Source organism: Muntiacus reevesi, chromosome 2, assembly GCF_963930625.1.
Source record: "Muntiacus reevesi chromosome 2, mMunRee1.1, whole genome shotgun sequence".
In the NCBI taxonomy this organism is placed as follows: Eukaryota; Metazoa; Chordata; class Mammalia; order Artiodactyla; family Cervidae; genus Muntiacus; species Muntiacus reevesi.
In genome coordinates this window covers 60824579-60847451 of record NC_089250.1, presented here as the reverse complement: position 1 = coordinate 60847451, position 22873 = coordinate 60824579, and the positions used below count along the sequence as shown (strand labels likewise).

General features: G+C 47.3%; 1 protein-coding gene across 1 annotated transcript; it reads right to left on the bottom strand.

The window, feature by feature from the left end:
* Window positions 1-2264: 2264 nt before the first annotated feature.
* On the bottom strand, window positions 2265-11166 carry LOC136157968 (short palate, lung and nasal epithelium carcinoma-associated protein 2A-like). The gene is made up of 7 exons (XM_065919756.1): window positions 11019-11166; window positions 9122-9254; window positions 7763-7867; window positions 6658-6813; window positions 4280-4361; window positions 3171-3234; window positions 2265-2308 (listed from the first exon to the last, which is right to left on the bottom strand). Exons 1-7 carry the CDS (start codon window positions 11164-11166, stop codon window positions 2265-2267), a joined length of 732 nt encoding a protein of 243 aa, XP_065775828.1.
* Window positions 11167-22873: the final 11707 nt, after the last annotated feature.

Below are 22873 nucleotides of genomic sequence, written 5' to 3'. Positions count from 1 at the left end.
CATCTACTCCAAGAACCATTCACTGCATCACTCGGTAGAAATCAGAATTGAATGAGATACAGTGTATAAAGATTGAACATGGGATTTCTCAACACCATTTGACAGTAATTCCAGTGTGTCGAGGCTGACATTCATCTTGTGCTCACCAGGTCTTAGATTCTGTTTAAGCATTTTCTACACATTGATTCATTCAATCATCACAACAGCGCAATGGAGGTTTTACTGTTAAGCGCATTGGGGAGGTAGGAGAAGTGTGGTTCTAGTAAGTTGCCTGAGATCACACAGCTAGCAATGAGCAGGGGCCAGATCTGTCCTACCTCTCACCTTATGCTGTGTCAGGAGCCCTGGCACAGGCTGAACTGAGGTGCTCAGTTCAGGAGAGCTGGTCCAAGGCCCCCCAGCTGCCCTGGGGGTTCAAGGGTCCCCTGGGGTGACTCGACCTCATGAGGCAGCCTTCAGACAGAAGGCCCCTGAGTAAAGCAGCCACTGTGTGACCCTGGCCTCCATTAACCCAAGTCTCCCGTGAGGATGACAGTAGTTCTTCCTCACAGAATTGCACACAGCACTGAGATGACTCCTTGGCATTAGGGGAAAATGTGTCCTGGGCCTCTTGGCAGGAAAGTGAGATGGCCTCCTGGAAAGGAGAGGCCCAAGGTCCCTGAGGTGATAGCCTGGGTCAGTCCTCTGCAGAGCTGATGCAGCAGTAAGTAAATAAGTAAAGTCTCTCAGTTGTGTTTGACTCTTTGCAACCCCGTGGACAGTAGCCTACCAGGCCCCTCTGATCATGGGATTTTCCAGGGAAGAGTACTGGAGTGGGTTGCCATTTCCTTTTCTAGAGGATCTTCCTGACCCAGGAATTGGACCCAGGTCTCTAGCACTGCAGGCAGACACTTTATAGTCTGAGCCACCACTCCAGGGCAAAGGGGAAACTGAAGGCATGCATGTTGGGGAGGAAGAAGGGCCACAAAAGGACCTCAGCAGTCCTGGGTGGAAGAGACCAAAGCCAGGACAGCAGGGCCTGCAGGGGCTGGGGAGAGGTGGCTGAGTACTGGGAGATGGGACATCACCTCCCTGAGCAAGTGACCCCATAGCCACGGCTTTAAATTACTAGTCCTGCCACTTACTACCCTGTAACCTTGATGTGTCTCTTGTCCTCTATGAGCCTCAGTTTCCTCATCTGTACAATGGGGACAAGAGCAGAAGGGTGCTGTGAGGAGGTCATGTGATCAGGTGTACTGGAGAAGGCAGCCCCCCATCATGGTGGTGCTGTAGCGGAAGCAGACTGAGGCTGTCTCTGTGACATCTCAGGTCACTTTCTTGCTCATCCTGGGCCTCAGTTTTCCTGTTTGTAAGACAAGGAGGTGAGGCTGGATAATCCCCAAGCTCCCTTGAGCTTCGAATCCAGGTCTCTGCTTACCTGGTTGCACATATCCCACACCCCCCAAAATCCCAATGGAAGGAATGCAATGGACCACACAGAAAGTGCTGAAAAGGCTTTTTATTGCTGGGGGTGGAGGGTGACGAGCATAGGATGTCCTAACTGTGAGCACGTGTATCTGAGAGGTGTCCTTTGACTGGACTCAGTTGTCACTCCTGGGGGATGGTCCATCCCAGCAGCACCAACCATCCCAGAGGAAACTGGAACAGAGATTCAGTCAAGTCCTGGGAACCGATCTGGAAGGAGACCCTGGTGTGAGGCATGGACACCCTGGGACCCTTACCTGTTCCTGCATTCACCAGACATGGCTGCAGGAGTGCTTCCCCCAAACCCTGTGAGCTCTGAGGCTCGGGGAGGGACCGGCACCTGTGGTTTGGGATCTTTCTCTGGCACCTGGCACTGACCCCTCCTCATCCCCTCACTCTCCCACACCCTCACCTTAGCAACAGTGACTGATGTGAAAAGACTGATCAGGGCCCAGAGGAGCCAGGGTTCAGGGCTCAGTGTATGATCAGGATCAGGAATCAGACTGAGATGCGATCTGGTCTCTATCTGTGACCAGTGTCAGGGCTCAGTCAACGACTGGAGTCAAAGCTCAGTCTGACTGTTCCAGGCTCAGTCAGCGAACAGAATCAAGCAAAATCTGCATGTGTGATTGAGGGTCAGGAATTGGTCTGTGACCAAGATCAGGGCTCAGTCTGCCACTAGAGAAAGAGGAGAAGCCAAGCTTGTTTCTGCTTCTCCACAGCCCCCTCTGGGGTGTCTCCCTCAGCCCTGGGGCCTGGACCCAGCCCTCACCAGCAGGCAGGCATCCTAGCAGTTTTCCTCATCTGCGCGCTTCAGTTTCCTGTTGGGTGTTCTGAGGCTCACCTAAAGAACACAATTAGTAGCAGTTCTCAGGCTCCAGCACTGGAAAGCTGAATACAAATCAGACACCAGTGACTGCCACCCTCCAGCAGGTCAGACTTGACAGCCATGGGACCTCTTGTGTATCACTCCATCTCTCTGAGCCATCTCTCTGATAATACTACCCATCCCCACAGGGTCATTGCAAGGATCCAGTGAGATAGTAAATAAGAAGCATAGAGCAATGGCCCAAAGAACTAGGTCTGTGGCTATTTTCTAGAAGAACTGCCTCCAGGACCCTCATGCTTCACTCATCCCATTTCTGTTGCCCACAGCCCCAGCAACGCCAGCCATGCTACAGATTCAGGTCAAGGAAAGTTACCATGGGCTGAGGGTGAAACCACACCTCCTCATAAGAAGGGGAAGGGAAGGGATGGTGTTTATCATCAATGCCTACTGGGTATTAGGCTCTCGCTGATTTTTCTTTAAATCCATTCATCAGCTAAGCCGTGTTTACAATCTCCTTTCACCTGGGAGGAACCCAAGGCTCAGAGAGGCGGAGCTAGTTGACCAGGACTGCACAGTTGCTAAGTAGCAGATCCAGGGTTTGAACCCAGATCTGGCCCGTCCTCTTTCTCACATCATTCTGGGCAGCAGTTTCTGCCAGTGGGAAGGAGGGCAGCAGAAGCTCTCAAAGGCCGACAGAGACCCTAGTCTGCAGGGACCCCTCCAACCACACTCTCCTGACTTGCTCAGGATGAAGGGTCCTCAGCTTCTCCAGGATCCCCTGACCAGAACTGCTGGTGCTGTAGGCATAGAGTGGCATACCATCCCCAGTGAGGCTGCAGAGGGAGCCCCCTCCCCGCTTCCCCAGGCTGTGACTTACCGATGAGTTTCCTAACACATTCTGCATCCAGGCTTTCAAGGAGTTCACGGATTCGTGGGCACAGCTGAGGGTCACACAGAGCCAGGGAAAGAGAGAGACACACAGAGAGAGAATTGGAAAGAGGGAAGGAAAGAAAGAGGTCAGGAGGTGAGGAGGGAGAGGAGAGACGGAGAAGGAAGAGGCCTGGTTATTATCTGCTATGAGCACCCTGCCCACCATCTGCAGAGATGCTCACTACTTGGGGCCTGAGAACTTCTGACCCTTAGGAGTCTAGAACAGAGGAAACCTAGAATGCCCATATCTGAGATCCAGAGGACCCTGGAACCCTAAAAACCTCAGAACATTAGAATCCCAGTACCTTAAGTATCTAGACTATAAGCATCCCTGATCCCTGTGCTCTTAGAAACCTTGTCCTTTGGACTCTGAAACCTCAAGGGTCAAATGGGGCCCTGGGAACCGTAGAGAAGTGTTTCTCACAATGTTGTGTGCATACAATTCCCCAAGAATCTTGTTAAAAGTCAAATTAATGAGCACCAGGTCTGGAGTGGGACCTAAGAGTCTGTATTCTAAAAAATGCCCAGGGAAGGTCAGTGCTGATGGTCTGACGATCACAGTTTGAGCAGTGACCCTCCAGTTAAGTAAATCTCAGGGCCTCCTGAAGGAATAAAATAAATAAATAAACCTAGATTCCTAGCCCCCTTCTAGAGTGAATAGTTTAGAATCTTTGGAATTTAGGGCACATTGTACATACAGTTTTGTATGATACATAGGAATCTGACCTATGGTATATATAGTTTTGGTATTTAAATAAATTAAGTAAAGTTGTATTGAAATAAGAAAAATATTAGATAAAAGTCCTATTGGCAGTGGCATGGATATGGCAAATGTTTCAGATGTGGGACCCAGTAATTTCAGCTCATGTTGGGCTCCTCTTCTCCCCAGGCCAGGCTGAGTAAAGCGAGGTGGGGCAGGGGGGAGGTAGCAACTGACAGCTCAAAGGGAAGTTGGCCCCTCAGAAAGGAAGGTGCCCAGAGAGTGCAGCCCACCCATGGAATGTCACACCTGCCCCCACCATCCGGGCTCTGCACCCCCAGGAGTGGGGGACTCACCTCATCGTGCACTACAGAGGACACCAACTGTCTTACAAGGTTGACTGCAAAGTCCACAGCATCATTGAGCAGCCTAAAGCGTCTGGAGAAGAGAGGAAATTGATAAAGGTCAGTGAAGTTGGCAGAGCAGTCAAGTGGGAGCAGTGGGAGGAGGGTGAAGATGGTGGAGCACCTTGATGTCAGGTGACTTGAACTACCCAGGGGGATCATCACTTAGAACCCCATGGTTGACCAGCAGCCCACCCCAGTAGCTCATGAGAGTCTCATCACAGCCCTGAGACCTCATCCTTCCATCTATCCATCCATTCTTTTATGCATCCATCCATCTAGTCATCCATTCATTTGTCAGCATATATTTACAGAACACCAACTATGCTGGGAACCAAGCCTAACTGGGGCACAGTAATGAACAAAGCACAAACAGCTCCTATTATGGTACCTAAATATTAGAGGCCAAAATGCTTGTTCTGAGTTTCCTATAACATCTTATGGAAAACCCCAAATAAATTTTTTGGCCAACCCCATATTAAACAAGCTTCCCTAAGGCTGGCTCCTTCCTACCTTCAGCTCTCAGCATACTTTTCACCACCTCAGGGCAGCCCTCCTGACTGCTTGTCTAAGGAAGGACTTCGCAACATTTTGTACTATTGCATTCTGTTAAGTGTGTTGCACTCCTCAGGGATCTTTGCCATCTGAAATTCCCCATGTGAGCTCCTTGCTGCTGGACTGAAGGCCTGTCTGCCTTCCCCTCAAGAGAATAAGCTCCATGAGAGCAAGGTCCTGGCCTGCAGTCACCAACAAATTCCTCAGGGCTCAGAATGGCGGCTGTCTCGCATGGAGCAGATGCTCCACACATTTTTGGCTGGAAGAATAAATGAAGTAAACATACGATTGAATATATAATGACAACTTGTCACAGGTATTCAGAAGGGTGAGAGTAGATCTGGAAAGAGAAAATAGGAGGAACCTTGTTTTAGACCCTGAATAATGAAATGTACATTGAGATGGGATGCAGGATAGGTGTTGTAGGTGCCAGAGCAGCCCATCAGAGGTCTTGAGCGGAAGGAGTTTATCTGAGGCTCAGAGCAAAAGCTAGCGTGTCTAGGGCAGAGTGGGCAAGGGGGAGAGCACAGTGATATGAGGGTGGACCGAGATCAGGCAGGGCCTAGATGGCCCTGGGAGAGCCTGAGATTCCACCCAAAGTGGAGAGAAAAGCCCCCCTGAGGGTTTGGAGCAGCAGAGTGGAATGCCATTTCACAGATACGGTCACTGAGACCCAGTAGGCTGGATGATTTCCTTGGCGCTAGACGCTAGGCAGTGTCCAGCTGGGCTCAGGCATTTGGACTTTGAGTCTTTCCAAGTGATGGTAGGCTGCAGAGCTTATCTTTGGTTTTGGGGGGGTTCTAGGCAATCTGTGATGATCAGATCCCTTCTTGGAGCAGGATGGACTGACCTCTACTCATTGCTCAGCCTTGATACCTGCCAAGGCCAACCTGCCCCATCTTCAGCTTCCACACCATTTCTCCCCTCCCAGCCAGGACCAGGATCAGTGTTTTTCTCTCTACCCTCACCCCTGGACTAAACCAGCTTTTTCAAGTATACAGTTTAAGATTTAGATTTTGTGGGTTACTGGAGATCAGTGACTTAAATGGAGAGAATTAATTTTTCAATGTCTCATTTTGGGAATCTTCCATTGAGTGGAAGATGATTAAGGCAGTCTGAAATTAGAGCCCATGGCAGAAATTACTCTTCTTGCCCACTCCTAACTAGAGGCGAGAAGGTAAACACAGTATATTATTATTGCTGTTATCATTATTATTTTTTGAGGGACATTATATAATAAGAGAAAGGTCAGTTCTTCTTCAAGTAGATATAACAATGCTAAATGTGCACGCAACAGAGCTTCAAAAACCACGAAGCAAAAACAAATAAAGCTGAAAGGTGAAATATACAAATTCACAGAAATGGTTTGAGGTCAACACTCCCACCTTAGTAATGGGAAGAACCAAGAGACAGAAAATCAGGATGGATATTATTATTACTGAAAGCTTAGTATGTGCTTGGCCAAATATTCTCCGAGTATGCCAAACACTAGCATTTTTCTCATTTAGTCAACATAGTAGCCTATGAGTTAGGTAATATTACCAACCTTAGTATACAGATATGATAGCTAAAGCTTCTATAGGCTAAACTGATTACAAAGACACAAGTGAGTGGCAAAGCTAGCTTGACTACAGAGTCTGAACTCTCTCTCTCTCTCTCTCTCTCTCTCTCTTTTTTGACCATACTCTACTCCCTCCCAGGCAAGGAATAGGGCTGAAATTATGGGCCCCAACTCCTCTGGAATTCCTTGCTCTGCAGAGATGCGTGGGCCTGACCTGTGCAACACCGTGAGTGAGATGCTTTCTGGGTTGTTGTTGGTGCATTCTCCCACGACCACCTTGGAGTCACCAGTCTCGGCATCAGTTTCAATGCTGACACTAGTTTGGAGGTCCACTTTGAGGCCCAGGTTGACAATGTCACCCAACAGAGGCCTGCAGGAAATAAGATTCACAGTGAACAAAGGTGGAGAAGTCTCTTCACATTGCCCACGAGTCTCTCTCTCTAGATGGCCATTGCATGGGATGTCAATGGATAAAGTCAATAGTGTGTAAATTTTTTATGGAATCTGCATTCTTACATTAGGTATTACTTCTCCTGGCCACATGGGTTTAGCTAATATGAAATTTCCATACAGTATCACACCGATAAATAAACTAAAAATAATTGTTCACATTTCTTGAGTACAAACCCTGTGTTAGTACTTCACAAAACTATTTCACCTGGATTAAGCCTTTTAATCTTGACAGCAGTACCATGAGGGAAAAGTACTATCATTATCTCTACTTTCAGTGGGAGGAAATGTTTGGTATAGAGAGGTTAAGGAACTATTCCAAGATCTCACGATAGTTCAATAATGAAATCACAGTACACTTAATTTATAGACTCTTCTACACATCTGTGTTTTCTTTTCTTTTTCTATTTATAAAGTAATTAAAATACTTAGAAATTACAATTTCCATATAAGTTTCACATGCCCTTCATTATGACCTGCACACTACTATATGGCCCATACTGGTCACTGCCACTTAAAGAGAATCTTGACAGACAAAATGATGCTGGAGGAAACTTTGCCAAAGGGTTAAAAGTGTTCATGTCTTCTCGATTTTCAACTTATAGCATTAGATTAAGTTTTACGATTTTGGAAATATATTTCATGGAAGATTTTTTTTTCCCCATGGAGGATTTTTTAAAAAAGATTTCGTTCTGGGCAATGTTTCTTAGAACAATTTAAAGGTTAGGATTTGGGAGTTGCAAAGGCCTCCTTATTTTACTGATTGGGAGACCAAGGCGGCAGGGTGGAAAAGTGCCTCATACCAGGTTGGAGACCTATTGGCCATACCTCACTGCCTCTTCCAAACCTCAGATTCTAAGGCTACTCACAGGTTCACGGTGACATTAGTAGTGATGGGGATCTTCACGTCAGCACTGTTGTCAGAAGTCGCCTCGAATGTGATATCCGGGACTTGGACATTCCTGATTCTCACCCTGTGTGAAAACCACAGTTCACCCTTGTCACTCCTGTTGACCACCTTTGCTGGGCTCTTCTCTGCCAGTGTTGTGCTGAGTTTTGAGCCTCATGGACTTCACCTACTTTGGTCTTCACGAGAGCCCTGCTCAGGGGTTGGATTCTCTCCATTGGATGGCATGGCAGACTGAGGATAAGATGGCTGTGATTTCCCTCAAGACGCCAAAGGTGAATATGAGTCAGAGCCAGAACTTTTTTTTTAATTGATGTATAGTTGCTTTACAATGTTGTGTTAGTTTCAGGTAGACAGCAGAGTGTTTCAGATATAGATGTGTATAATTATAGAGGTATTTTTAATTCAGATTCTTTTCCATTATAGGTTATTACAAAATACTGAGTATAGTTCCCTGTGCTATATAGTAGGTCCTTGTTGGTTGTTTATTGTATATATAATAGTGTGTAAATGTTAATGCCTGGAGTAGGAAATGGCAGCCCATTCCAGTATCCTTGCCTGCACGACCCCATGGACAGAGGAGCCTGGTGGGCTATGGTCCATAAGGTTGTCAGGAGTTGGACATGACTGAAGCAACTTAGCATATATATGTTAATGCAAAACTCCTAATTTATCCTCCACATTGTTTTCCCTTCTGGTAACCATGAGTTTGCTTTTTATGTCCACAAGTCTATTTTGTATAAGATCTTTTGTATCATATTTTAGATTCCATACATAAGTGGAATCATATGGTATTTGTTTTTCCTCCGTCTGACTTACTTCATTTAGTATGATAACCTCTATGTCCATACTTTGGTTGCTGCAGACGGCATTATTTCATTCTTTTTATGCAGAGACAGATTTTAAACCCAGAACTGCCTGACTCCCAGACGTTATGTGTGAAGCCACCTATATGGTGTGAATCCTAGTTTTCTCTCTCCTGAGGCCATTCAGACTTTTATACTCAGCTATATTCAGAGAAGAAAAGTCTTATAGGGACTTTAGGCATCAGCAAACAGATAGAGGTGAGGGAGAAGAGAACCTTCCTCCTGAACATGAAATTACCGAATGAGAAGGTCCAGACCCATGAGATCCTGGACAGGCCCTGCAGCCCTGCCTCTAATTTTCCCAGGCTCTGTAGAGCTGGCCTCAGACCACTTCTGCTCTGCAAGAACACACAAGGTTTATTCATCTTTCTTTCTTTTATATTAAACTTACCTCCCCAAAGATACATATTCCCTTTTCTGGTAACAAAAATCCCCAACATGAAGTATTAACTCACCTTGTATCACTGTTCACTTCTTGAAAAATTCTAGAAATGAGTTGTTCCAACAAATTCTCAGTTTCCTGGGTCTCCTCCACAACCTCATCCAAACACCTGGATTCCAATTCAGTCTTCAACCTCTGAAGTATAACTGCAAAAACAATCTCTGTTTAGTGTAGGACACAACTTAAGAAACAGTTCCTAGGCACCAGGTACTAATGAGACTACTTTTCTAGGTTATTTTATTTCATATTGTAACACCTCCATAAAATAGATATTACTATTATCTGCACTGTCAGATGAGGAAATAAAGGATCAAAAGATTAAGAAATGGACCAAAGTCATGCAGCTAGGAGAACTTGTTCCTAGTATACTGCCTTCGTGCAAATATATGCTCATCATTTCAACAAAGCAATCAATCCACTGAGCAGGCAGTAGTTATTGATTGCACATCAGCTTCTAGTAGTGAAGATTAAGGAGATGCTCATACAAACAGAATAAACTGAGAACAAAATAAGAAATGGAAAATGTAGAATCAAAGAAAAAACATGGCTCCAAATTATTAAAGTGGCAAGTAGCAGCCCTGGATAACAGGCTTAGAAAGCAGTGATTCATTCAGGAGCAGGAGGACAGAGAGTACTAACAGAGGGTCTTTCAGAGAAAAGAGGGATTTGATAGAGGAAGTGACATGGCAGATGTAGAATGGCACAGTTGAAAAGAGTTCAGAATATATGTGTAGAAAAGCATTCAAATGAGAAACAGGAAGGCAACAACTAGCTCAAAAAAACACACAAAAGGCTACAGGAAAAGACATGTAATCAGAGTACTCCAATTTGGCTCTGCAATGGACAATATCTACCTAATTATATTGATGCAAACAGAGACAGAGACTCTGTCTGGTCCCATAGATAATCCAGACACTTCTGCTTCCGAGCCCAGTTTTGTCAGCACTGAAACTGGAAAGTGGGTCCCTCCTATAACTTTGACATTTGCCTAAGCCCTGGCAAGGTTTGAAAGGAAGTCATATACAGAGATTAGTTTCTCCTATAAAGCAGTTTGTCAGAGTGCTGGGAATGTTTCCAGAAATTGAAAAGAAGGCCAAGTTCTTTCAAGAAATCATAATTACAAGAAAATGTGATTAACTTTAAAGGTAGGTAATTTTAAAGCTACCTAGGCTAGGTAGGAATCCTTTTCCAATTAGTTAATACAAAGTACTAAGTAATTAAATGGTCCAGCAAAAGAATATGCTACAAATATAAATAAACCATATAAGTAATTAGCCATAATTGTGAAAATGTGAAAATATGAAAAAAATGAATGAATTCTTTCAGAATTAGAGAAAAGCTAAGTGACATGAATTATAACCTTTCATCTGTGAGACTGGCAAAAAATTCAGTTGTTCAAACCAGTGCTGTCAGGGAAGTAGAAAAAAAGGTAATCTCATAGGTTATTGGAGAAAATGTTAGCATAGGGTATTATTATTTGTCAATATCTGCTGTAATTTAAAATATGCATAGTTTTGAACTTTTGAAATGTCACTTTTAGGAATTCATCCTACGAACATATTAGAAAAGTTTACCGTGATAGAAGATGGCATCACCGACTCAATGGACATGAGTTTGTGTAAACTCCAGGAGTTAGTGATGGACAGGGAGGCCTGGAGTGCTGCAATTCATGGGGTCACAAAGAGTCAGACGCAACTGAGTGACTGAACTGAACTGAAGATGTAAAGTGATATTCAGTTAATCTTTTCGTGTTTCTAGAAAAATAATAAACAAAGACCCAGGAACCAACTAGTCACCTCTCTTAGTAAACAGCCCATAAAGAGAGTCCCTGCTACAGCCTTTGGTAATACAGGCATAGTATTTAGCAGGAAGTTCCCAGCTGCCACTGACCATCCCAGTTGTTAACTCACTTTCAAGTGTACTGTCAAAGATGCCGCGTCTGCTCATAAGACCAGAATTCACTGTCCTCAGAAAACTGTTGCCACGATTGTTAAGAAGAGATGCTGAGGTCCCAGTGAGCAGGCCGCACAAGAGAACAAGTTTCCAAAGCTGAAACATCTTGTCTTGACACCTGGACAGTCATGGGAGGAACAGGAGTGAGGATTATCCACAGGGAAACGGGATCTTGGATGAGCACCTTTGACTCTTACACTAAACAGTGCTTGGATTATTTCCTCTCTTACAGATGGGCAGCCCAGGTCAGAAAGCTAGAGCAACTTGCCCAGAGATAAACAACTAGTGAATGAAAGAGCTACTATTTGAAAAATCATGCCTGACTCCAGGTCAGTGCTCTTTACCACATGCTGTTTCCTCTGCCTGGAACATTTCCCTCTTCTTTTCATTTTTACCTGAGTCACTTCTTACTGACTCTGCAAATTCAGTAAGATAGCATGTCCTCTAGGAAGATCACTCTAGACCTCTCCCCAGAGTCTAGGTTAGGGGGCCCCACTCCATCATCTTGCTGCCTTCAATGTATGACCAAAGTCCTGGGTACCAGTTAGGGAAGACTTGGTTGCCATTCCCATCAGGCTGTGTACCCCTTAGAGGAGGGATTGTGACGTATCTCACTATTGAATTCATTACACATAGTAAAAACTCTGCTCCTTGCTCAGTACAACAAAATAGTTTGCTGAATAAAAGTATGAACACATAAACGGGCACCACATCATGAGCAAGTTTTTCATGTCAGTTTGGCACTTCTAGTTGAATCCATTTCTCAGTTTACACTACTCAAGACAATTGGATTAGACCAATCCCTCTGCCTCCTGCCCCCAAAGCCTTCTGAAGGCCTTAGCTGGAGTGACAATAGGTAGAAAACCCATCATTCACAGAGTTGGAGAAAAATACTTACAAAATCCTTGCTCCCCTGCACAGACTCCTGAATTCTGCTGGGTGGTGATGGCCCTTATATCTCCTGGATGGTGATGTGGTGGGAGGCTGCCCCCGGAAACAAGCCCTGTGTCCGGAGCCATCCAAGGAGACTCCAATGAAAATAACCCCTGTCCAGAGTGAATACAGAGAGACTTCCGAAGCAAAGGTCACCCAGGATGATTGAATTGGAATAAGTGGATATGGAGAGGACTTTGTGCCAAGACTAAGAGCAGGTTCTCATGCTGCCAAGACAGCGGCCATTGCAAGTCGGGATAAAGATCGAGAATGGATGAAGTGGAGAATGTTCTGGTAGAAGGACCCATAGTGATCATCCAGCTTAAGTCCATCAGGATTTGGAAACGCAGGCTCAGAGGGAAATTACTGATACTAATTCTATCAGTATTTGGAAACCAGCTTGAGGTCCCCCAGTAAATAAGGACAAAGATGGGACTAGAATTGTGGCCCACAGAGTCAGGGTCAGTGACCAGTGAGGTCATTCTTCCCAAACCTCTGTCTGAGTGCTCTCCATAAAATCCCTCACAGTGGAGCCAGCCTTAGGGCAAATGTTTTCAGTTCAGGACCACCCTCCCCTGTCTGCCTACTCCATTTAGTCAGTACAGTTCCTCCTGTGAGTGAACAAACCCTGCCTCCATATGTGCCCTCACGTAAGCAGGATTCCTATGCACACTTGCCCCCAGCCTCTCTACTCTCAGTGCAGTGGCCAGAGGTTGAAGCACTCAGCTTCAAAATAGCATCCTTATCGTGGCCTTGTGGTGCGGTTCACTGCCACCCCAAACTCATCTACCTCTCCCTCCATGGTTCTTACTGTCTTCCTTCTGTTCCAGAAAGATGTCAGCCCTTTTTCTGACTTTGATCTCCACACAAACCATACCTTTTTTGCAGAACTCACCTGCCTAGCTGTCCCTGGCTCTCGACATCACCTTGCAACCTCTATGACGGTTCACCTGAGGTGGTCCCTCCCCATCTTCCCCGAGCACAGCTTCTTGCTGGCTTCTGTCACAGCAGATCATTATCATTTGGCTCTTCCACTTGTTCTCTGCCCTCAGCAAGTTGTTACCACCCTGTCCTCTAGGGCTTTCCTCTCACATGGGTCCCAAGACCCTGACCTGGCTCTAGAATGCTCCAAGCATCTCTGTGGCATCTGATGGCCATCCACTCCCTGATAAGGTAGTGAGGGTCCCATCCTTAGAGATGCTTGGTAATTTGACCAGATGACTGCTAACATCCTGTGTGACTTGATGTGACTGTGAGCCATGATTGGAAATTTCCTTGGTCTCTCATTTGAAGACCACTGTGGCACATGTGTATGACTCTTGCTCCCAGGTTTTTTTTTCTCCCTGAGTCTGGCTACCGCATGGGGATATGGTTCCCTCAGGCTTCCTGCCTCTTTCCTTTTCTCACCGGCCTGTCCTTCCAAGACCCACATCCACCTGGTTATGGCCTCCTGGAGTCACACTGGCTGGCGCTGGGTAGTTTCTCATCACAGACCACACCCAGGACAAAGCCAGCTTTTTTTGTCCTCTGCAGGCAGCAGTGAGTGGCACTCATTAGCCGTGATGCCCAGCTCCCAGTAGGGGCAGGAGAGTGTCAGGGCCCGGGCTTGGCACTGCAGTTCCTCTTTCCCAACTGGTGCTCAGGACAACTGCATGAGGAGGTTCAGAAAGACCCACTTTCCGGTTGAGGTAAACAGAGGTTTAGGGAAAGGAGGTGACTGGCCCAGGTCTCACAAGAACAGGGCCCAGAATTTGGGTCCCCAGGAAAGGACATTTCACACACATCACATTGAGGCCAGCTGGTGGGGGCAAGAGAGTCCTTGGACTTGAATACCCTGTTTATTCCTTGACCTCTGCTGTTTGAATTGGTTGTAATGCCTGGTGCATTGTGCCCTGGTCAACCCTGAACACCTGGTCCTGGAAGTGCAAATGCATGCCCACTTGGGATTAGGTTGGGAGCACCCCCTAGTCACCCAGGGTTGTCTCCTCCATTTTCCCACCTGCATCTCAGTAGAAACCTGGAACCCTGTCCTGGACATGATAGCAGTTGGAAGAATGTAGGGGTAGGTCCAGAGGTTTCAGGAGTTAGCCTTCTTCACTCTGACTCTGGTCCCATCATCAAAGCACAGAGCAGGTGCCCAAGCTTAAGCCAGGGACATGGAAAACCCTGTCCAGCAGAGCCTTGGGCCCTTCAGCAGACCACCCTCCCAGACTGTGCTCAGTTCTGCAAATATCTGAGGCCCCTCTTCTCCTGGTTGTGGGCACAGAGCTGAGGGCTGTGCAGAAACCTTGTGCAGAGAGTTGTCCCAACTCAGGAACACAGCCCAGGGGACTGAATGTGATGTAGTGAGCTCAGACCTGGTGTTGGCCCCAGGCTTCAGCTGGTGAAATAGGTAATCAACCTGTGTTTGGATCCTGGTGGCAAATGGAAATTAAAATGGTACTGAAGGACCTCTGCTCATACCCTGGCTCTAGTGCTGGGCCAGCTGAGTTTGAATCCTCTCCTCCTGTTACTGGCTATGCAGCCTGGACAAGGATCTTCATCTCCATGAGCCTCAGGTCCCCTTTGTGTGAAATGGGACTAAAGATGGGATTCTACTCCAGGTGTGTGGTGAGGATGTGGTGGGATAATGTGTATGAAGGGCTGAGCATGAAGTAGGTACCTGATATGCAGTAACACCAATGATGAAATGATGATGACAGTTGTTTCTATTGTCAGGCCATTTCACTCCCGTCCAACCCAGGTCTCCCATCAATACGTGGTCCTACCCCAGAGGGTTTTGGAGAAGACTAAGTGAGATAAAGCACTCAATATGGTTAATCTTAAGCAATGGCTACTGCATCTCTTGGGCTTCCCTGGTAGCTCAGATGGCAAAGCTTCTGCCTGCAACTCAGAGCTGAGTTTGATCCCCAGATCGGGAAGATCCCCTGGAGAAGGAAATGACAACCCACTCCAGTACTCTTGCTTGGAAAATTCCATGGATGGAGGAGCCTGGTAGTATATAGTCCATGGGATCACAAAGAGTCAGACACGACTGAGCAACTTCACTGACTGCATTTCTTACTTTTGTGTGCAGTAAAGACTGAATGAGATAAAATGGGCTCAGGTCTCCAGTATACCAGTGTCCACAAATCCTGGCTCCCTTGGGTGATGGTGTATAGCCCTTGGCAGGTGTGCTTCCTCATAAACCAAAGCTTTCCTTCTGGGGCTGAGTTAGTGAAGACAGTACCATGGTCTCAAATACGATCTGATTGAATATAGGGATTGGGTGGGGCTTTATGTTAAGAAGCCCTCGCAGGCAGCTCCTGAACTTGGAGGGAAGGATTGATTAGTGATGTCTGCCACAAGTTTGGGAGGGGAGAGTGGAGGCACTGCATGTGTGCCACTGTGGGACCAGGTCATATCCAAGAGGCCCTTTATCCAGCGATGGGCACACCAACACCACACGTTCATGGAGGGTGGAATTCTGGGACCTGCCTGGTGCTGGGAGAAGGAGATGAAGACCCTTATCTGGGTTCCAGTCTTGGCCAGTAAAGAACCTGCTTTGTGACTCTGAGTCACATGTTCATTTTCTCCCAAGGTCTCTGTTGCCTCTAACTACAAAATGAACAGAGGTTCCCTGCTACATGGCTGACCCCTCGGGGTCTGAGAGGTGGTCAGGAACATCTAAGGGATACTTGCTACCCTCCCACCTGCTGGGCCGCCCCACACTCTTGCTTTGAGCATGAATCCCACCAGCTCCTTGGGCACAGTGATAACCACCTCCTCTCTGACTCCATAATGGCCAAAACCACAGGCTTCATGGCCAGGCCCTGACACAGAGCACATTTTCAATAAATATTCATTACAGCTTGCATAAGCATTTTTAATGCTGATTAATTAAAATGTTACCCATCAAGGAATCTATGCGTTTTACTTGCAACAGTACAAAAAGCTTGCTCTAGGTCATCCTGGGATGTACATCCCAGAACTTTTCCTTGTTGGTGATGTGACAGCAGGTAAATGTCATAACCTCTTGGAGCTCTGTTATTTTTTGCTTTCAACCGTGAAAAGGAGCACTAGATTATCCTCTACCTTAGAAGAGCAGCTAGGGGCACTAAATGAGGAAATGTCAGTAGAGAGCCCAACCCAGCCCTGGCTGAGGAAGGTGCTCCATGAATAATAGAGATCGTCATAATTGCTATCACTGCAATACATAGCTGTGAGTTGTGACCTAAGGCAGCATTCAGGAGCCCTGGAAAATAGGGAGGGAGACAAGGGGCTGTGTGTGTAGTTCTTGAAAGTAGATGAGGCTGTAAGCAAATCAGAGTGCTGTTCACTTACTAGCCTTATGATCTTTCCCTCTTAGAGACTCAGTTTACTCACCTGTAAATAGGGCAAATGGGTGTACCTACATCGCTGAACTGGTCTGAAGGGTACACAGTCAACATGTATAAATCTGGACATGCGGTCCCTAAAGATTTGCTTTCTTCCTCGTCCATTGGAGTGGGAGCCCCACTAGGCAGGGATCTCATCTATTTTGTTCCCTGACGTGTCCCCTGTGCCATAACAATGCCTTGTGAGCAAAGCTGATGAACACATGCTCCCTGACGTGTTCTTGTCCGTGTTATTATAACACACAGGTCAGGGACCCTGCCCATGGCTGACTTCCCTGAGGGAGAGCACGTTGCTCTGTTTTCAAGTACTTTCTGTTCATGTCAGCCTCTCCCCAGACACGGGGCACTTCTGCTGCATTAGAACCCACCCTTCCCTTCTCTCTGGCCCCGCAGGTGACCACAGGTATGTGTAGCGGCTAAGGGTGTGGGCTGGGCTGGCCCGAGGTTTCTCCGCTATGCACGTTGCTCCAGCTGGAGGGAATGTAGCAAGTAGCCCCCAGACATTCCTGACCACCTTTTGGAACACCGAGGAGTCAAATGTGTAGCAGGAAGCCTCTATTCATTTTGTAGTTAGAGGAAATGGAGACCCTGGAGAAAATGAACATCTTACTCAGAGTCACAAAACAGGTTATAAACTGAGCCAAGCCAAGAACCCAGATCAGGGTCCCTCCTCTACCCCACAGCACTAGGCAGGTCCCAGAGTCCCAACCTCCGTGAACATGTGGTGTCCATGCGCCCATCACGGGCTGGAGGGCCCATTAGAGATGACCTGGTCCTGATCTGGCGAACATGCAGTCGTTCTACTCTCCCCTCCTGAACTTGGGGCAGATATCACTAATCAGTCCAGCCCTCCAAGCCCAGGAGTGCCTAGCAGGGCTTCTCTGTAGAAAGCTCCATCCAGCCCCTGAAATTATTGAGGTGTACATGATACCAGAGTTCTTGGAATCTCTAACATGGTCCTGACAGGAAGCTGAGGCTTAGTGAGGAAATTCACCTGCCAAAGCTTATACACCAGTCACCAGGGAGCCAGAATTTATAGACACAGGTATACAGGAAGTCTGAGCCCATCTAGGTCATGTGGTCTTTATAGTGCACAAAATAAGAAATCTGGTTTCCATTGACTAAGCATAATGCATATTGGATGCTTGATCTCCTCCCTTCATCCTCTCCATAACCCTGTGCAGTGGGGTCAGGTACAGATGGGACACCTGAGGTATAATTATAACATCATCATCAGTGTTGTAACCGTGTATTAGGAGCCTGCACACACTACCCCTCTACGTCCTCACAGCACACCTGGGCGGAGACTCCCACACTTGGTCTCATTTTGCACACTAGGGATCTGAGGTTCAGGGAGATGAAGCCCCTTGTCCAGGCCTCAAGCCAGCAACAGGGAAAGAGTGGATTAGAAAGCAGTCTGCCCGAATCCAGAACTGAGGTCTGACCACCGTCCCCTTGGTACCCTTTTAATTTCCATTTTGCCACGGGGATCCAGGTACCAGGTTGTTTACCCATTTTACAAGAGGGCAGCAGAAGCCTGGGGCCAACTCCAGGTCTGAGTTCATTATATCACTCTCCACCCACTGGGTTGCAGTTTTGAGGTGAGAACAATTCTCTCCACAAGATTTTCTTCAGATCCCTCAGCTCTGTGCCCACAACCAGGGGAAGAGGGACCCCAGATGTGTATAAACTAGGCTCAGACAGTGTGGAGGGTGGTCTGCTGACAGACCCAAGGCTCAGCTGGATGGGGTCCTCCATGTCCCAGCACCAGGCTTGGGCACCTGGGCTGCCACCCTCCCCTGCTCTGTGCTCTGATGCTGGGACCACAGTTACGGTGAGGAAGGCTAGCTCCTCAAGCCTCCAGCCCTGCTTGTACTTTGTCCTAGCTGAGTTCATCCGGTTCCTACTGAGATGCAGGTAGGGGACCGGAGGAGATGGGCACAGGTGACCCAGAGGTCTCTGCTGGTGCTATAAGCCCGATGCCAAGTGGGCACCCATCTGGGCTTCCTGGACCAGGTGTTCCGTGTTGACATGGGCCCAATCCACCAGGCGTAACAACCAACTCAAACAGCAGACGTCGAGGAATAAGCAGATATTCAAGTCCAAGTTCTCACCTGCCCCACCAGCTGGTCTCAATATGACCTGACCATCCCTGTGGATGCAAATGCTGGGTTTCCATGCTTATGAGACCTAGACCAGCCACCTCCCTTCCCTGGACCTCAGTGTCCTCAACTGGAAAATGAGGTTTTCCATGCCTACTATGTGGGTTGTCGTGAGCACCAATGGCGAAAGTGCACCCGCAGTGCCAAGCCATTCGCCTGCCTGGGTCACAGTCTCCCTAGACTTTCCAGCAAAGAGGTTAAAATGATGACCTCTAAGCTCTCCTGTGACTTTGATATCTGTTATGTTTCCAGTGTGGTTGTGTGACCCTCGAGTAGGCATCAGATTGGAGGAGGAAGACGAGTCTACAAATGTGCCTCCAGGACTTCCTGTCGATTTGAATGGCAGGAGCTGACTCTCCCTGGCTTCAAGAATAAAAAAAAAAAAAAAAAAGGAAGTGAGACATGTATTTGAACTGAAATTTTTGTGTCAAGGAGGACTTCAGGCACACTTAGACCAAGGCACTATAACAATATTTTGTCTCATCCCCTTTGTACAGCTTCTTTTTCTAGTGAACTTTGCCAAAATATTTGTATATAAATACTATCTTGAGGACAAAGCAGACCCAGGCAACATGTGAAGACCTAAAGCCCCCTTGTGAGTCATGAGATCTAGCCCAGGATTTTTCAATTTCTTTTACATTTTCAAAGCACCAATATTAGTTTGGTTAATATTTTCAATTATTTTTCTCTTCTTATTTAATTTATTCCTATTGTAATCTTTATTGTACTCCTTGAGTGGTTATTTAGGTCTTAGTTATTCTTCTTTTTCTAATCCCTTAAGGCACATTGGTAGGTTGTTTATTTGGATTTTTCTTGCTTCTTTATGTAGGTATTTATTTCTATTCTTCACATTTTAGCACTAGGGATATTATGTACAGCATGGTACCTATAGCTAGCAGTGATATACGATATATAGAAAGTTTGTTAAGAGAGCAAATTCTAAGAGTTCTCATCACAAGAAAAAACTGTTTTTCTTTCTTATTGTATCCATATGAGAACTTGAATATTAGCTTAACCTATTGCACAGAAATCAAACTGTTGTCTTCAAATTATACAGTGTTGAATGTCAATTTTCTCACCAAAAAATGGGGAAAAGATTACTAAAAAAAGTGTAAACTGTTTTTATGAGAGCTGACACTTCCTGAACCCTCTGTCTGTAGGGGACAAGGATGACAAGGTAGCTTGGGCAGAGCTACCGGTTGGAAAACATAGTCTCATTGTTGGGGCAATATTGAGGACTGGCCCCTACTTACCAGGAGACAGGTCCCGAGCAGAGTGGTGGGCAGAGGAGGATTGAGAAGCTGGAGGGAGGGAAGGAATGATGACCAGGGGGTGGGACAGCCTGGACAGAGGTTCAGCACTGACCCGAGTGGGCCACTGCTCAAGAGAAGCCCTGAATTGTGAGACCTCCCTGTGTGCTGTTGTGGGAGTTGGGATTGTCACAAAATATAGGCAGAGAGGAAAGTGGTCATCCCTTTGCTATACCCAGCATGGGAAGAACCAGCTCTGGAAGAGACTGACTTCACCTGAAACCTAGCTTTGCCTCTGACTGGCTGTGTGGCCCTGGAGAAGTTACTTTCCCTCTCTGAGACTCAGTTGCCACACCTCCTCCAAGAACCATTCACTGAATCACTCAGTAGAAATCAGAATTTAATGAGATGCAGTGTATAAAGACTTCATATGTGCTTTCTCAACACTGTTTGACAGTAATTCCTGTGTGTCGAGGCTGACATCTATTTGTGCTCACCAGGGTCAGACTCTGGTAAAGCACTTTCCACTCATTGACTCATTTCATTCTCACGTCAACACAACGAGGGAGGTTTTGCTGTTAACTCCATTGAGCAGGTGAGAGGACTGGTTCTGAGAGGTTAAGTAAGTTGGCTGAGATCACACAGCTGGCAACAGCAGAGGCCAAGTCATGCTCAGCTCTGTCCAACCTCTCCCCTCACGCTGTGTTAGAAGCCCCGGCACAGCCTGAACTGAAGTCTCTTGGGAGAGCTGGTCCAAGGACCCCCAGCTGCCCCAGGGGCTCAAGGGCCTCCTGAGATGACCTGACCTTGTGAGGCATCCTTTAGATAGAAGGTTCTTGAGTGAAGCAGCAGCTGGTGAAGGCCTCTGTGTGACCCTGGCCTCTTTTAACCCAAGTCTCCCATGAAGACGACAGTCATTCTTCGCTCACAGAATTGCACATAGCACTGAGATGACTCCTTGGCAACATGGAAAAATGTTCCCTGGGCCTCTTGGCAGGAAAGTCAGATGGCCTCCTGGAAAGGAGAGGCTCAGGGACCCTGAGGTGATAGCTTGGGTCCGTCCTCTCAGCAGTGATGCAGCTGTGAATAAAGGGTGCTGTGCACCACATTCAAGGCAAAGGTGAAACTGAGGGCTTGCACATTGAGGAGACAGAAGGGCCCCAAGAGGGACCTCATCAGTTCTGGTTGGGAGAGATCAAGGCCAGGACATCGAGACCTGCTGGGCGCTGGGGAGAGGTATCTGAGTACTGGGAGATAGGACATCACCTCTCTGAGCAAGGGATCCCATAACCATGGGTTTAAATCCTAGTCCTGCCAGTCGCCACCCTGTAACCTAGATGAGTCACTTGTCCTTTATGAACCTCAGTTTCCTAACCTGTAAAATGGAGACAAGAACAGAAGGTTGTTGTGAGGAGGTCATGAGGTCAGGTGTGCTGGCGAAGGCAGCGCTCCGTCATGGCGGTGGCGCAGCAGAAGCAGAGTGAGGCCGTCTCTACATGACCTCAGGTCACCTTCTTGCCCATCCTGGGCCTCAGTGGTCCCGTTCGTAAGACAAGGAAATGGGGCTGGATAATACCAAAATTCCCTTCCAGCTTTGGATCCAGGTCTCCGCTGCCCTGATTGCCCATACCTTGCCTTCCCTGAAATCCCAATGGAAGGAATGCAACAGACCACACAGGAGGTGCAGAAATGGCTTTTTATTGCTGGGGATGGAGGGCGATGAGCATAGGATGTCCTGACTGTGAGCATGAGTATCTGAGAGGCATCCCTTGACTGGATTCGGTTGTCACTCCTGGGGGATGGCGGCAGGACCGACCGTCCCAGAGGGAGACGGGTCAGAGATTCATTCAAGTCTCTGGGAACCAATCTGGAAGGAGACCCCAGTGTGAGGTATGGACATCCTGGGCCCTTACCTGCTCCTGCATTCACAGTACAGCTGCCGGAGTGCTTCCCCCAAACGGTGGGAGCTCTGAGGCTCGGGGAGGGACTGGCACTGGTGGTTTGGGGTCTTTCTCTGGTACCTGGCACTGACCCCTCCTCGCGCCCTCACCCTCCCACCCTCTCACTAACAACAATGGCTGATGTGAAAAGACTGATCTGGGGCCATGATGTTTCAGGGTTCGGGGCTCAGTATATGATCAGGATCAGGGATCAGACAGATACAGGAGAGGTCTCTATCCATGACCAGCATCAGGGCTGTCAACAACTCGAGTGACAGCTATGTCTGACTATGTTCTGGGCTTAGTCAGGGAGCAGAATCAAGTTTAGTCTGAGTGTGTGATTAAGGGTCAGGACTCGGTCTGTGACTGAGATCAGGGCTCAGTCTGCCACTAGAGAAAGAAGAGAAGCCAAGCTTTGCTTCTGCTTCTCCACAGGCCCCTGTGGGTGTGGGTATGTGTGTGTAGGGGGCGGTGTTCGTCCTCCCTCAGCCCAGGGCCCAGAGCCAAGACCTCACCAGCCGGCAGACTTCACAGCTGTTTTCCTCATCTGTTTTATGAGTTTTCCTGTTGGAGTTCATAAACTTCCTTTGAAAGAACAAATCAGTAGCAGTTCTCAGGCTCCAGCACTAGAAAGCTGAATAGAAATCAAACACAAGCGGCTGCCACCCTCCAGTGGGTCTGACTTGACATTCATGGGACTTCTTGCATGTCACTCCATCTCTCTGAGCCTCAGTTAGTTCATCTGTGAAATGGGTATGATGATACTGCCAATACCCACAGAGCCTTCACGGATCTCATGACATAGTATGTAGGAAGCACAGAGAGGTTGCCCAAGGAACTGAACCTGTGGCTCTTTTTAGAAGGCCTGCCTCCAGGACCCTAACACTGTTACCCACTCCATTTCTGTTGCCCCACAGCCCCAGCAACCACAGTCTTGCCAGAGACCCAGGTCAAGGAAAGACCCGAGGGACTAGAGGTGAAGCCACATCTCCTCATTAGAAGCGAAGGGGAAGGGGTCATGCTTATAAACAATGCATACTGTTGCCACAATGCAATCTTTTTGCTTTTGCTTTAAATCCACTCATCAGCTTGGCAGCATTTACACTCTTCTTTCACTTTTGAGGAAACTGAGGCTCAGAGATGTAGAGGCA